This window comes from Cololabis saira, chromosome 18 (genome assembly GCF_033807715.1).
Source record: "Cololabis saira isolate AMF1-May2022 chromosome 18, fColSai1.1, whole genome shotgun sequence".
NCBI classification, from domain to species: Eukaryota; Metazoa; Chordata; class Actinopteri; order Beloniformes; family Belonidae; genus Cololabis; species Cololabis saira.
Window position 1 is genome coordinate 9,070,599 of NC_084604.1, and position 15,244 is coordinate 9,085,842.

Sequence of the window (15,244 nt, forward strand, 5' to 3'; positions counted from 1 at the left end):
GAAGATTAGATGACGCTCATTTAGTGCCAGCTAGGGTTGCCACCTTTCAGAAATAGAAATAAGGGACACCCCAATTTCAGCAGCGCAGGCGCCAAAAAAAAGGGACATCCCCAAAATTTCTAAAATGCATAGAAATGTGTTTATTTTATATGAAAAAACAAAACGCTTTGATTTAAAGTTTAAAGTGCTTTAATAGCATTGAACTTGCATGACTGTACAGACAGACAACCATACAACTGAAATATCCTCCTATGCTACGTATGTCCACATCAGCCCAGATGTAGAATATAGCAACAGGTGAAGAATATGGTGTAAAAGTTAATTTATTTCAATAATTCAACTTAAAAGGTGAAACTGATGTATTACCTATTCTCATTACATGCAAAGCTAACAGTTAAACCTTTATTTGTTATAATTTTGATGATTGAATTGTTTATTGATTTCATAAAATATTCTAATTTTTTGAGATTTTTTATTTGGGGTTTTCATAAACCGTGAGTCATAATCATCAACATTATAACAAATAAAGCCTTGAAATATCTCACTTTGCATGTACCGTAGCGGGAAATAATATATTTGTTTCACCTTTATTTGAATTTACTACGAATGAAGTTTTGCAATAAATTCAAATTTTCCGACCATCACCAGTAGCCTATATTATGACATCAATAAATAAGAGCATAATATGTGTCCGTAGTGGTTCAATACGGAACGCAACTTTTAATTCCCAATTACGTAAAGATTCTGTATTTTAAGGGACGGCAACCCTAGTGCCAGCTGCCCGACCTGAGCTAGACTTCAGTTTAACGTTATCTATTGGCGCTTTTCCACTAGAACCTACTCGGCTCTACTCATCTCAACTCGGCCTGGTTTCTTTTCCATAACAATCAGCACCTGGAGAAGAAGTAGGAGGTTGGAGCGAAGCTGCTGTGACGTATTTGATTGTGTATCTAAACGGAGAAGAAAACAACACTAAAGATGTAGAACCTGGAGGAGATGATACATGTGCTGCTGGGTCTGTGGCTTGTGTTTGATATCAAGTTAAAAAATGAGAGAGAGAGAAGCTTCAAGCGGCGACGCCTTTTAATGTTTTTAGTTTGTCTCTGTGCTGCTGAAAAGTCCGTTGGGAGCTGAGCAGCTATGAAGTGACAGAGCTCCTGGTAGATCTGGTGGTTCCTTATTGCCCGTCTAGATCCCTTTTTAATTCTCTCCTCAGCACCAGGTTTATGAACATCTGCACCTCAGAGTTGGATCCAGTACTCGAGTTGTAAAAAAGAATCAGGGGGGATGGTGGATTTTATCATATGGGGACAGATAATTTGTGCTGATTACAAATAATATAATATATTACAAATAATAGCACTGACCAAAACACCTGCAGAAATACTGCAGGAATGACATAGCAGCAGTTAAATGCAGCCTTCTGTAAGCTTTAAATATCCACTGGGCTTACATCAAATACATCAAAACACAACAATAAAAAACACTTTTCTGAACTTATCAATATGCCTCTGTCCTTCACAGGATAAGTAAAATGGATCACTGCAAAAACTCAAAATCTTAACAAGAATATTTGTCTTATTTCTAGTTAAAATGTCTCTTTTTAGTAAAAAAAAATCTCATTACACTTAAAACAAGACTCATCACTGGAAAAAAACAACAATTTTCACCTGTTTCAAGTAGATTTTCACTTGAAATAAGTAGAAAAATCTGCCAGTGGAACAAGATTTTTTTGCTTGTAATAAGAAGATAAATCTTGTCCCACTGGCAGATTTTTCTACTTATTTCAAGTGAAAATTTACTTGAAACAGGTGAAAATTGTCAAATAAGTTATTTTTCTGGTGATGACTCTAAATGTTGAAATAGCAGTAAAACCACATTCATTGATGAAATGACATAAGGGATGGAAAGGAGGGATGGCAGTTTTACAGGGGGGATGATTTGGACCGTTTTTATTTCAGGGGGGATGCCATCCCCCCTCATCCCCCCTCAACTCCAGTACTGGTTGGATCACCAAACAGTGACGGTGGCCTGTAGTGTCATGACATCACAACCCGACTCAGCCGCTTAGAACCTCAGCAGAATACAGGAAAAGTATTTACTCGGCACGTTAGACCCCTGGTGGAAAATAACTAAACCGAGGCGAGGCGAGGCGAGTCGGGCCGAGTAGGTGCTAGTGGAAAAACACCACAAGTCTACAGAGGCTCCAAACACCGCACCTCGTCCTAAAAAGAGGAAATGCCAGCAAAAATATCGAAAGGAGTGGGAAGAAGGCAACCCGTGGCTCGATAGAGTCACTGAAGACGAATATAAAGCAAACTGCAAGGCATGCAGAAGAACGTTTTCAGAGGAGCCAGGCATCTGTTGCACAGTTCTTCATACCTGAAACATCCCCTGAGCTTGATATGGTTTGATACGGGACATATATTATGCTCTTATTTATTGGTCATAATATACAGGTGAAGTTTGGAAAATTAGAATATATTGCTAAACTTAATTCGTTTCAGTAAATTCAACTAAAGGTGAAACAAATATATTATTTCCCACTATATGCAAAGTGAGATATTTCAAGCCTTTATTTGTTATAATTTTGATGATTATGGCTCAAAGTTTATGAAAACCCCAAATATTTTTAAAAATCTCAAAAAATTTGAATATTTTATGAAATCAATAAACAATTCAATCATCAAAATTATAACAAATAAAGGCTTAATATATCTTGCTTTGCATGTAATGAGACTATGTGATGTATTAGTTTAGTCACCTTTTGTGTTATATTCTATATATTCTAATTTTCCGACCTTCACCATAGGCTATATTTATATTTACCTGCATACACTACATCTTGGCTGATGTGGACATACATGTACATGGCATTTCAGTTGCTAGTATGATTGGCTGTCTGAACAGTCATGCAAGTTCCATGCTATTAAAGCACTTTAAACTTTAAATCAAAGCATTTTGTTTTTTCATATAAAATAAATACATTTCTATGCAGTTTAGAAGTTTTGGGGATGTCCCTTTTTTTGACGCCTGCGCTGCTGAAATCGGGGCGTCCCTTATTTCTATTTCTGAAAGGTGGTAACCCTAGTCAAAACGTTTATATCCCACGTTTCAGTTGCAGCAGTGATCCGGAGAGTCTCCAGAACAGACGTTTTACAGAACAGAGCTGCTTTTAAACAAAACATGTTTACAGCTGTGTAAGACGGCTAAACCCAATGTGAACAAACACGGTACCGGTCTGACCTGAGTGATGACATGATGACCTCACAGAGGGACTGGAACTTTAGCTTTTAAAGTAAGAAAACACCTTTTCTTTTAAAGGTGGAGGTGGTGTCAGCCTCCTTAACCCAGATTGGAAGTTGGTTCCATAGTAACGGTTCCTGATAGCAGAAGACCGTCCTCCAAATCTACATTTGGAGGAACTACAAGTAAACCTGAACTCTGAGAACGGACAGCTCTGTTAGGAACATAAGGCACTATCAGGTCTTGGAGAAACCAGGAGTTTGGATGTTTAGGACTTATACACCATTAACAGAACTTTGAATTGGATTCTGAGTTTTACGGGGACCAATGGAGCGACGCTAACACTGGAGAGACGTGGCCTCTCGTTGATTCCTGTCAGCACTGGAGCTGCTGCATTTTGGATCAGCTGGAGGATATTCAGAGAATTACTTGGACATCCGGCTAATAACACATTACAGTAAAGTAGCCTAGAAGATACAAACGCATTAATTCGTTTTTTAGCGTCACTCTGGGCGAGGATTTTCCTAATCTTGACTTTAGGAGAAAAAAGCAAAGGTAGTAGAGTTGCAGTTTTGGTCAACAACAGGTGGAGTAATGCAGGACGTGTTACTGTGAAACATCGTTCCTGCAGCCGGATACTGAACCGTTCGCTGTCAGTTTCCATCCTTATAATCTACTGAGAGACTTCACCAGTTATTGTAGCGGTACTTTACATCCCACCATCAGCTGGTACTGATGCTACGTGTGATGTCATCAGCTCTGCTGTTGCTAAGCTACAAATACAACAACCAAGCGTGTTTCTAGCCGCTGGTGATTTCAACCACGTCTCTCTCTGCCACATTTCCAACGGTTCAACAGTTTGTCAAGTTTTCTGTTTTATGCAAACAGCTCTTCTGCACCACCTGCTCTCAGCAAGACGGATCATAATCTGGTCTCTCTCCTCCACCTACAAACCATCATCCAGAGGAGACCAAAAGCACTGAGGACGGGGTCACAGGACCGGAAGAAACTCTGTAGGGATGTTTGGAGTCTGCAGACTGGGATGTTCTCTGTGATAGGCCATGGCTGTATCTACCAGTTACAAAAGGCCCAGAATGAGGCGGTGCTTCCAGTGTTTAATCAACCCAGACGGGCACATCTGTTTATTGATCTCCACTGGCAACATGGGGCTGCTCCAATGAAACCAGTCTTGGTCACTGGTCTACAAGTGGGTCTCGGGGTCCACACCTGCTTAAATGATCAAAAAGGTTTACATCACTCCCTGAGCACTGGGTTTTTCTCGAGAACAGACTGGACCCCCTCTCCTCACACAAGATCTCAGCCCAGACCATTCTCCATGTAGTTTCTCACTGTCACGGGTGGGTAGATGAGGACCCAAATGCAGGAGATCAAGAGTTCCAAAAAAAAGCTGATTTATTAAAGGGGACCTATTATGGCATTTAATACCTATTTTAAACAGGCCTTGGATGTCTAAAAAGAAGCTTTTGATTGTTTTTGCTAAATAAAAACGGGGAAGGGAGGCTATGATAATGAGGCTCTGTGCTGATTGGCTGCCTGACGCGATACACCGCTACAAAAAAATGGCAGAAGCTCCAGCCGGCGGAGTTAGTTGTTGTTCTGGCCAGAGTTAGTTGTGGGCGTGGTTTCACGCAGCGGAGGCCAACCAATGTAAATCGCTCCCGTCGTTACGTAACGACAGGAGCAGGATCTGAACGGCTCGTAGAAGTCATCAGACTGGACGGCTCATCCGGGCGGCTGTACAGACACTGCAGAATTTGGTTGCTTTCCTTCTTCTCTGAGTTGGCAGGCTGAGGGGAGACCACTTTATATATGTTAAAGCAAGAAAAAACCTGTTTTTCATAATAGGTCCCCTTTAAGCAAAAAACAAACCAAAAGCGCTGCAATACAGGGTTGACAAAAAAAACACAAGAGCCAATTTCCAAAAACCTGACAGGTCACACGGAGGGCGAAATCAGTGCGGACCAGCAGGGAACAAGGGAAAGACAAGACCAGATATAAGTAGAAGGGTTGACGAGACACAGGTGCAGACAAAGTCAAAACAGAACTGAAACACAAAGACACAGGTTTCAAAATAAAACAGGAACTAAACGACCAAACCATGACAGGCACTTATTAAATACTGTTTTATCTGAACCCACTTTGTGATCAACTAAGTTCCTTGATTGTGTACCTCTGTTCTAAGTTGCTTTAGTGAAAAGCGGCTTCTAAATGTGACGCATCGCCAGCTCCAGGAACTAGACTGAGGTGTGTTCCCCTACGGAGACGGACGTGCACCTCCAGTGGCACTTATTCCAACTTGTTTTGGTACCATTGAATTCAAAATGAGTTCATGTTTCATAAAGTTGTAAAATGTCTCTTTAAAACTCAGTTTTTCTTTGTTGTGAAAATAAAATAAACCAAGTCATTTAGTCAAAAAAGGGGAGTCCAAGGCACTCTTCTTGTGGAAAAATATTAAAAAGCCTTTATTGAAACATGGCTAATAAGTTTAAAAATATGGGAGCAGAGACCCACGCGTTTCGGCGCAAGCCTTCTTCAGGGTACTGCTCAAACAGGAATTCCTAATGATATACACCTGCCCTGCACAGGTAGGAAGTCACATGAACCATTTCCCAGGTAAACATTACATGCAAGAGCCACTAGATGGCCATACAGGTGTCACAAGTCAGTGAATGGCCAGGTAGAGGGGAAAAAAAAGACATACAAACAAAAGAAGATACATAAAGAGCCAGTAAGTGGCAGCAGTCTTAGATAAGGACAGCTACCAATACTAGAAAACCACTTATAAACTGAGAAGTCATTACAAATAAGGACTAAAATCAATTTCTTCATTTAATCCTGGGTATGTCATGGCCTGCAAAGTGTATATGTAGAAAGTTTCCCTTTGTAGTAATAATTTTAGCTTGTCACCACCCCTAATATTCTTTTTGATAGTTTCTAGACCTTCAACCATTAACCCATCTGGATTGCTATTGTGTGCTGTGTGAAAATGTTTAGCCATAGGATAATCCAAGTTAACCTTCCTAATAGCATTTTTATGCTCGGAGACTCTGTCTTTTAGACGCCTTTTTGTACGGCCTATATAAAAACAGCCACAGGTGCATGATAAACGGTACACCACAAAGGTGGTATTGCAGTTGATGAATGCTTGAATGTTATATGTTTTGTTAGATTTGAAATCAATAAATTGTTTGCATTCTCAAACTATCAAAAAGAATATTAGGGGTGGTGACAAGCTAAAATTATTACTACAAAGGGAAACTTTCTACATATACACTTTGCAGGCCATGACATACCCAGGATTAAATGAAGAAATTGATTTTAGTCCTTATTTGTAATGACTTCTCAGTTTATAAGTGGTTTTCTAGTATTGGTAGCTGTCCTTATCTAAGCCTGCTGCCACTTACTGGCTCTTTATGTATCTTCTTTTGTTTGTATGTCTTTTTTCCCCTCTACCTGGCCATTCACTGGCTTGTGACACCTGTATGGCCATCTAGTGGCTCTTGCATGTATTTTTTATTTTATTTTTTTTCTCTCTACCTGGCCTTTCACTGGCTTTTGACACCTGCGTGGCCACCTAGTGGCCTTTGCATGTAATGTTTACCTGGGAAATAGTTCATGTGACTTCCTACCTGTGCAGGGCAGGTGTATATCATTAGGAATTCCTGTTTGAGCAGTACCCTGAAGAAGGCTTGCGCCGAAACGCGTGGGTCTCTGCTCCCATGTTTTTACACTTATTAGCCATTTTTCAATAAAGGCTTTTTAATATTTTTCCACAAGAAGAGTGCCTTGGACTCCCTTTTTTGACTAGATATTGTTTTTTTCCCCAACACCAAAGAGCACCTTCAAGATTTTTTCTGAACAATTCCCTGAGCACTTTGGATTTTCTCTTCACTTGAAAACCAAGTCATTTATTTACATCGTCTTCAGTATTAACATTTTTTTTTTGTGATTGTATTTTCCCAGATCGTTCCGACTTACTAGTTTTCCTTGAAAAGACTGCAAATGTAAACATGAACGAGACCATCACATCTGACAAAAAACGGCTTTATTTTTTTACATCTACAAATTACAATCCTGTTGCCATGACAACAGCTTCATACAAACTGTAAAAAAAAACTTCTGTAATTAAGATCTGCAGAGTGGGCGTGGTGTGTCAGAAGGCGGGGCTGAGGGCATCATAGAGCCGCTGGGTGGCGACTTCAACCATCTCCCTCAGAGACTCATCATCCGTGCACGTCACAGCCTGCAACACACACACACACAATATTGTACAATGTGGTCCTGCACGAGGATTACAGCCTCTAAAAAATGTCACCTGCTCAACCCACTGAGTTATCCAGGGCTGCGGGACCTTCATTTTTAATTTAAAATGATCCCACACCTTCGACATCATCCATCTCTTCCTCTTATTTAGGGGACGTGTACCTGGAAGCAAGTTGTGATACACTAAAAACAATCCGTGCAAAATGTGAGCTTTACGTTTATTTTTTAATAAACGAGGAAATTCCTCGATTATTTTTAGTAATGGAGTTCCTCGAGGAATCGTTGCAGCCCTAAATCAAACATCTGGAATCATCGTCGTCTGAGAGCGGAGATTCACACTCACACACACGACAGATTTCAGGGAAAGAGCTGGACTTCAGATGTTTATCTGTGAACCGTTAGTTCAGTGCCAACTTCTGTCCTTGAACACGAAACACACCCTTGACATGTAACTGTTGAAGGTGTAGTTGTGAATGTGACATCCACATGTGCAACAAAGCAGACATGTTCTGAGCTGATGCATCATTAATGTGGTGGTACACGTCTCAAGCCTGATTTGTGCGTCTTCATGGGCGTAAACCTTCCTCCGCAAAGCTCTGTATATGGCGCTTTTCCACTAGTACCTACTCAGCCCGACTCGACTCACCTCGCCTCAGTTTTGCACTTTCCCACTAGGGGTCTAATGTGCCGAGTAGATACTTTTTCTGTAACTACTCTGTCGAGGTTCTAAGCGGCTGAGTCGGCTGTATCTGACATCATCACACTACACGCCACTGATTGGTCGGGGGGTTGGAGTCAGACGTCTGAGTCAGGAGGAGGAAATCAGAGAAAGAGACTCTAGACGGTTTCTTGTTCATTTTATTCCACCAGCAATGGCAGCAAAAGTCTGTTTCATGATCCAACTCTGAGGTGCAGATGTTCATAAACCTGGTGCTGAGGAGAGAATTCGACCAGATCTACCAACTACCAGGAATAGCTGCTTGCGGCTCCCAACTGACTTTTCAGCAGTGCCGAGACAAACAAACAAAAAACATTAACAAGCATTGCCGCTTGAAGCTTCTCTCACTCTCATTTTTTAACTTGGTATCAAACACAAGCCACAGACCCAGCAGCACATTTATCATCTCCTCCAGGTTCTACATCTTTAGTGTTGTTGTCTTCTTCGTTTAGATACACAATCAAATACGTCACAGCAGCTTCCCTCCAACCTCCTACTTCTGCTCCAGGTGCTGAATTGTAGTGGAAAAGAAACCAGGCTGAGTTGAGTCGAGTAGGTACTAGTGGAAAAGCGCCATATGAGTTCAGTACTGGCCCTTGGCTTTTCCTCTTCATCCCTTCTGCTCCACTCATTCGGAGAGCATGCAGACCACCTCCCTCTGATATGAAGCACTTGCTGTTTCACATCCATCAGCTCCAAATCAAAACACCAAACTCTCATAGAGAAACTAAACCGGGAGGCGAGCGCTCAACCAACGAGTTTCAGCTGATTTCATTAAAGACCCTCCCCAAACTCAAGCCCCGCCCCCCAGCGTGTCGCCTGTGAATTGCTTTGTGGCACTTCCACCTCGAAGCACAACTTTGAAACAGAAAGGCCTTTCCCTTTGCATGGAGTTGATAGAGAAGCATAAACCTGTGTGTTTTCATATTTACAACCAGGACACGAGGCATGCCGGTATTGTTGTTCTAGGGGCCAGCCCTCGTTACATCTGACTCCGCCCAGTCCTCGTACTCACCCGCGTCTCAGGGTCAATGGTTGCCGTGACACCGTCCACCGTCACACTTAAGTTCTTTTCATCTCCAGCATTTACGCAGTCTTCTCCAAACATGTCACTGAAACAGAACAGCAGAACCGTCAGTGTCTCAGGACGGCAGAGCGTCTCCATCAGCCACACCCACCACAAACTTGTTGGGAGACGTGTCAGGGACGACCCGTCGGGGTGTGAGCTGCTGGTCCAGTGGTGGCCACTCTGTCAGACAACAGTTTATGCGGCTGACCCAGTTTTCACTAGGGATGCCCCGATATCATTTTTTTCACACCGAGTACGAGTATTTTAATTTGTGTACTTGCCGATACAGAGTACCGATACTTCTACCACAAAAATAACTAGGCTAAAAATGCAATGAATTGGAAGACAGGTTTTATTTGCAACAGATAAATTCAATAAAAATAAATAGAATTATTAGAATAACTATTTTAAACAAAAAATTATCTTTCTGTGTAAATAAAATAGTCTCCACACTAGGGCTTGGCGATTATACGATCTCGATTTGTGACCGCGATCAAATTAAGTTCGATCACGGTGATCAGCTGTGGGTCTACTTTCTCGATCACGTGCAAAACATGCTGCAGCAAAGTGCACGACAACCAATCACAACCCGCTTTCCTGGCACCGCGCTGTCTGCATTAATTGATCATGCGCATGACATGAGATGCCGCGGCAGTCGGTAAGGATCCAGACGGGAGACGTACGTAGCTCTGTGTTTTACGTTTATTCACCATTCCATGCATAATTCTGGTCCGTTCCTTAAAGCAGGGCTTTCCACAAGCGCCGGCCATATAGCCGACTACTCGATTAGGTCCATCCAGCCGGCTACTTTAATGACGTTTATTTTTTTAGCCTATAAATATTATTTTTTAGATTTTAATAAAATTAAATGTTTTTCTCATAGACAATAATGTCAAACTGAACCGCACTCATTAAAGTTGTGATTCGCTCTGCTTGTACACAAATTACTGATCACCGGGAGAAACTCCGCGGCCCCGACATGGGTGTGTGCGTGCGTGCATGTGTGTGCGTGTGTGTGTGCGTGCTCAGCGGAGTGAATGTGTCGGAGGCAACAAGCAGAGCTCAGCATGATGATTTTTTTGTCACCATAAAAACGGTACGTCCTTATTACTCAGGCTATCCACTACAGAATTTAATCAGTTTAATCAGTTCGTATTAAAAAGAAAGCCTAACCGCGTTGCGACGCGCGCCATTTTCTATATGGCTCTTGTTAAAACATGCTATTTGCTTTATTTGTTAATAGAAAAAAAAAACTAATCTCTGGTTTCTTTCTATTTTATTCCAGAAGGGAGGAGGGATCTTCTGATTTTAAAAATCGTGATTAAAAATCGAAATCGTTCAATATGGGAAAAAAAATCTTGATCACTTTTTTTGCCATATCGCCCAGCCCTACTCCACACTGGCACTGTCTTCACATTTAAGAAAATATCAAACATATAATATCAATGAAACATCATATCGCGGCTCGAGTGCGTCGAGAAGACGGTGAAATCCTTCGTCTTCTCCAGCTGACAGTGGCTGCTCATCCAGCGATATGTAACGGCTTAGAGCCTCCGTTATTTTAACGGCCGTTGGTCGTCTCTTGTCTGTCGCTTTTGCAGAACCCGAGCTAATGTTGTCTGTTGTGGTCTTGCAGTAGCATTAGCAAACTCTGTAAACTCAGCTTTATGATGCGTCTTGAGAGTTTTTATCAAGTTGCTGGTATTAAACGTGTTCTCCTTTCCTCCTCTTGACACCTTAGCATCAGTAGCTTCAGTCTGTCTTGCTTCTGTCGTCGTCCCTTATTTTGAAACATGTCCACACTGCTGTCGTCCCGCTGCATTAATTGTCGCTATCTTGCCTGAAACGGTGCTGCCAGTCTCACTCATGTATCACTCTCTTCTCATCACCACACTGACTGCAGCTCAACATCTCCCCCTAGAGTCACTAACCAGTAACTACAACAACAATGGAGTGGTATCGGTGAGTGGTATCGGAGAATTTTTGCGAGTACGAGTATATGAGGACAGTATCGTCACAGATACCGATATCGGGGCATTCCTAGTTTTGACTCAATTTTTTTTCTCCACATTCTGCTGTACTGACACCACCACAGGAACAGCACCACACATATAGACGAATCCGGCGAAACCCGGAAGTCGAGCGGGCCGCCATTACTGCGGTGGCGGCTCCGCTCCTCCGCTCCAGCCCATAGACATATATACGTATGGATCTATTACTCCGCTCCCTGCCAGGCTCTCTTAATGTATTTGTATCATCGGAACACTCCTGTCCCGGTCACGTGCATTTGTTTTGATAGTGAATGAAGACGGGAGGGACTTTCAAAACTACTTTTCTGTTTCACCAAGTGAACAGACGGAACGCAAAAAAAGATGTTAAACTGCTGGAAAGGAACTGGAATTTACCGGGATACCTTAAAAAAGGAAGCCAGGGAGCGGTATATGGAGAAAATAATGATTATTAATGGTTTGGGTTCATATGAAATCACTACTAAAGAGTGAAGCTCCGATGAGGATTTACTGCCGCAGTTCTGCAACACCCACGTCTTACTACCTTGTTTAGTGTTGGCAGCTGCTTTGGTAAATGTTTGACTCGCCATGTGTTTCAATAAATTAGTATAATAGTACAACATACAGTACATCTTTTTTATTACTCTTACTTCTCTTTTCTTTTTTTTTTTATGCTGAAGAGGCGTGAGCAATATTTTTCTTTTCCTCGTGAGATTATTTTTTTCTTCTGCAGCTACAAATAGAGTTAATATTTTTTCCTCAACAAACTAGTTTTATCTGAAGATTGGGGTTATGTATGTATTCTGTATCATCCGGAGCTGAGATAGTTCTGCCCTTCAATTAGAGACCTGTAATTGCGTTTTTTTTCGTCATTGGACGCCAGGCGATCAATAAAATATTCTTGGATACCTAAAATTAAACAAAACATAAACAGGTAATATTTAATTGTGCAGACATGCCTCGTAAGGAGAGGAGGTGGAGAGAGCTATATTACAGTGTTTAATCATACACTCCCTTATCTCCCTATTCCTCTATTCTTTCCTGCTTATCGCTCAAACAAATCATTATTTATAAATTAACATCAGCATTAATTTAAGATACCTTCATTATTTATGGAAGGCCACTGTCTAACATCATCAATCCAGCTATAATGATGCTGTAGAGCGTCAGGTTACAATAACAGCGCTGCGGTGGCAGATTGACACCTGCCACCGCAGCAATGGCGCCGCCGCAAGATGGCGGCGCACACAAACCGGTCGCCGGATTCGTCTATACAAAGAAATTAAGCTTTCTCTGTGTGTGTGTGTGTGTGTGTGTGTGTGTGTGTGTGTGTGTGTGTGTGTGTGTGTGTGTGTGTACTGACTGCAGCATGAGCTCTAGTCTCTCCTGGAACACGTCCATGTCGAAGGTTTCCCTGCGCCCCTCCAGGACTGAAACACAAACACACCAACATCAGCTCCTCTGCCGGGTCCCTGAACGCCTCACTGCTGCTGTCATGATGTGTTTACTGACACTTCTGAGCGTTGGGATTGGATTGGACCTCCAGGACCACGGTGGCCACCACGTCAGCATACATGTCGTTGAGAGGGCTGGACATCCACTGTGGCGAGAGGAAACATCGGATCACTGATCAGACTGCGACCTGCGTCACAAATACTCACAGATGCTGCTGAAAATAAGACATCAGTGAACCAAAACATCTCATCTATATATAGTCAGGATCCAGTTCTTCTCTGTTGCTATAACGACCAACATGAAAAGTGAACTGCTTCAAGCTTGTCGGTGAAGAAGACTCAGATAGATGAGAAAGTGAAATCCCAGCAATGAAACTGTGACGTGCTCATTATTCCAGGCTGTGGTTTCCAGAAAATATGGAAATAAGCCCCACCCCCTTAGTTACTGTTGCTAACAGACGCTCTATCAGCGCCGTTTACAGTTATATAATAATAACTATGTGGAAACTTTGTTTTAAGATGTTTTGACTAATTATTGTCACAAGAGGACCTTCTTTCATCGAGGAACACTTAAATATTTTGATGTGGGATATGCAGAAAATTTAAACATAGATCTGGGGGGGTAATGGGGTTAAACTGGAGGTGAGGGTTCACACAAGAATCATCTTACGATCGTCGTGATCACAGAAAAAAGGTCTCCAAACGAAACGCATGTCAGCGAAACCAAAGTTCAGACAGACATTTGGACCTCAGCACCATCGTTAGCAGATGTGAGGGAACAGTTACCCTGACGGTAACTAGGGGTGGGCAAAAATATCGATATGGCAATATATCACGATACTTTTCCAGCCGATTCAATATCGATATTCAAAATTTGAATATCGATTTTTATTTATTTATTTTTTTTATCCCCGATTTTTTTCCCATTATATCACCCAGTGCTCCTACCTAAGTGACAGTCCTGGGCATTGCCAACCCTGGGAGGGCCCTGCACTGAGCTCAGGTTTTATTTCACGTTTTATTTCAGTTTATAATTTATTTTTTATATAACACAATTGCCTGTCCTTAAAAAATGAAAAATAATGGACAGAGGTTTATTTATTTATGGATTTATATCTATAGTGACTGATCACTGTGCCTGTCCTTGGTTTTAGTACCCATCTTTCTTGTGTTTATTATCATTTGCCACATAATTAAAGCAACCTCATACTAAATTTAATGTTAATTTCATATGATGTAAATAATATGAAAAACATATACAAATATGTTGTAACTTTAGCTTGTATAGTTATAATAAAACATTGTTTTGACTCAGTTTGTCCCATGAATTGTCACTATAATCTGATGAACGTGCAACTCGGATTTTAAGATCCATCACTATCATCTGATGTACATATATACAACTTGGATTTTAAGATGTGTAATGCATTTTTAAATTTTTCGGTGAACTATGTAGAATATAATAATCGGGATATCGCATAATCGGGATATCGCAATGTGTATCGTATCGTGGCTCAAGTATCGTGATGCGTATCGTGAGGTCCTTCCCAATACCCACCCCTAACGGTAACAGTAGCTTTAATACTTAATTATTACTCAAAATAATTTTCAGTTATTTATTTATAATTATTAATATTATTTTCATTGAATTAGGTAATGTCCATCCATCCATCCATCCATCCATTATCTATACCCGCTTTATCCTTTGCAGGGTCACGGTCTGCTGGAGTCTATCCCAGCTATTTTCAGGCAAGAGACAGGGGTTACACCCTGGACAGGTCACCAGTCCATCACAGGGCCACAAGGGCCACAATTAGGTAATGTTTTGTCCTTAAATCAAGAAAAACACCCTAGGAGGTAGACTGTATATCTTTTTCTCATTCCATCGAGATGCACAGTATTTTAATGGTGTCAAATATCCTCACCCAAGAACAAATGCCTTATCACCATCTTTTATGTATAGAGCAATAACCCTGTGGAATAATCTGCCTCACTATCTCTGTTGTATAGAAAGTAAAAAAGTATTTAAAAATAAACTTAAATCTTATTTTAGATTATAATGTTGACTTGGCTGTATGTCGAATGGTTCCATTTTGTGTTTAGTGCAAATTAATTTCAGGTTCATAAAAATTATTAAATGTTTGTCTTAAGTGTTTTTACATCAGATATTTTATAATTGTATTTGTAAATGTATGATCTATTGTGGATGATGTCATTGACTGTTTTATATTTTTGTTGTTGTTCTTTTTGGACCGCAGGAAGACTAGTTGGTTACTACGGTACCAGCTAATGGGGATTCTTAATAAACTAATTCTTAATAAACTAAACTAATTCTTAATATATATTGTAGATTGCCATACAGAAATAATATGATACTCAATGTAAATGTGTCATTGATTCCTGTTCTACTGTGCCCTACCCCCTTAAAAAAAATAAATAAATAAAAAATAAATAAATATATATA

At 40.9% G+C, this 15,244-nt stretch overlaps 1 protein-coding gene across 1 annotated transcript in view; it reads right to left on the reverse strand.

Moving 5' to 3' along the window:
* Positions 1-7,297: 7,297 nt before the first annotated feature.
* Positions 7,298-15,244, reverse strand: part of LOC133418634 (cleavage and polyadenylation specificity factor subunit 3-like) — a 28,267-nt gene continuing 20,320 nt past the window's right edge. The window contains exons 15-18 of the mRNA XM_061707436.1: positions 12,839-12,926; positions 12,690-12,756; positions 9,264-9,360; positions 7,298-7,510 (exon numbers count right to left, since the gene is read on the reverse strand). Coding sequence (XP_061563420.1) covers positions 7,421-7,510; positions 9,264-9,360; positions 12,690-12,756; positions 12,839-12,926 — 342 coding nt within the window. The 3' untranslated portion in view covers positions 7,298-7,420. The remainder of the gene's footprint in view (positions 7,511-9,263; positions 9,361-12,689; positions 12,757-12,838; positions 12,927-15,244) is intronic.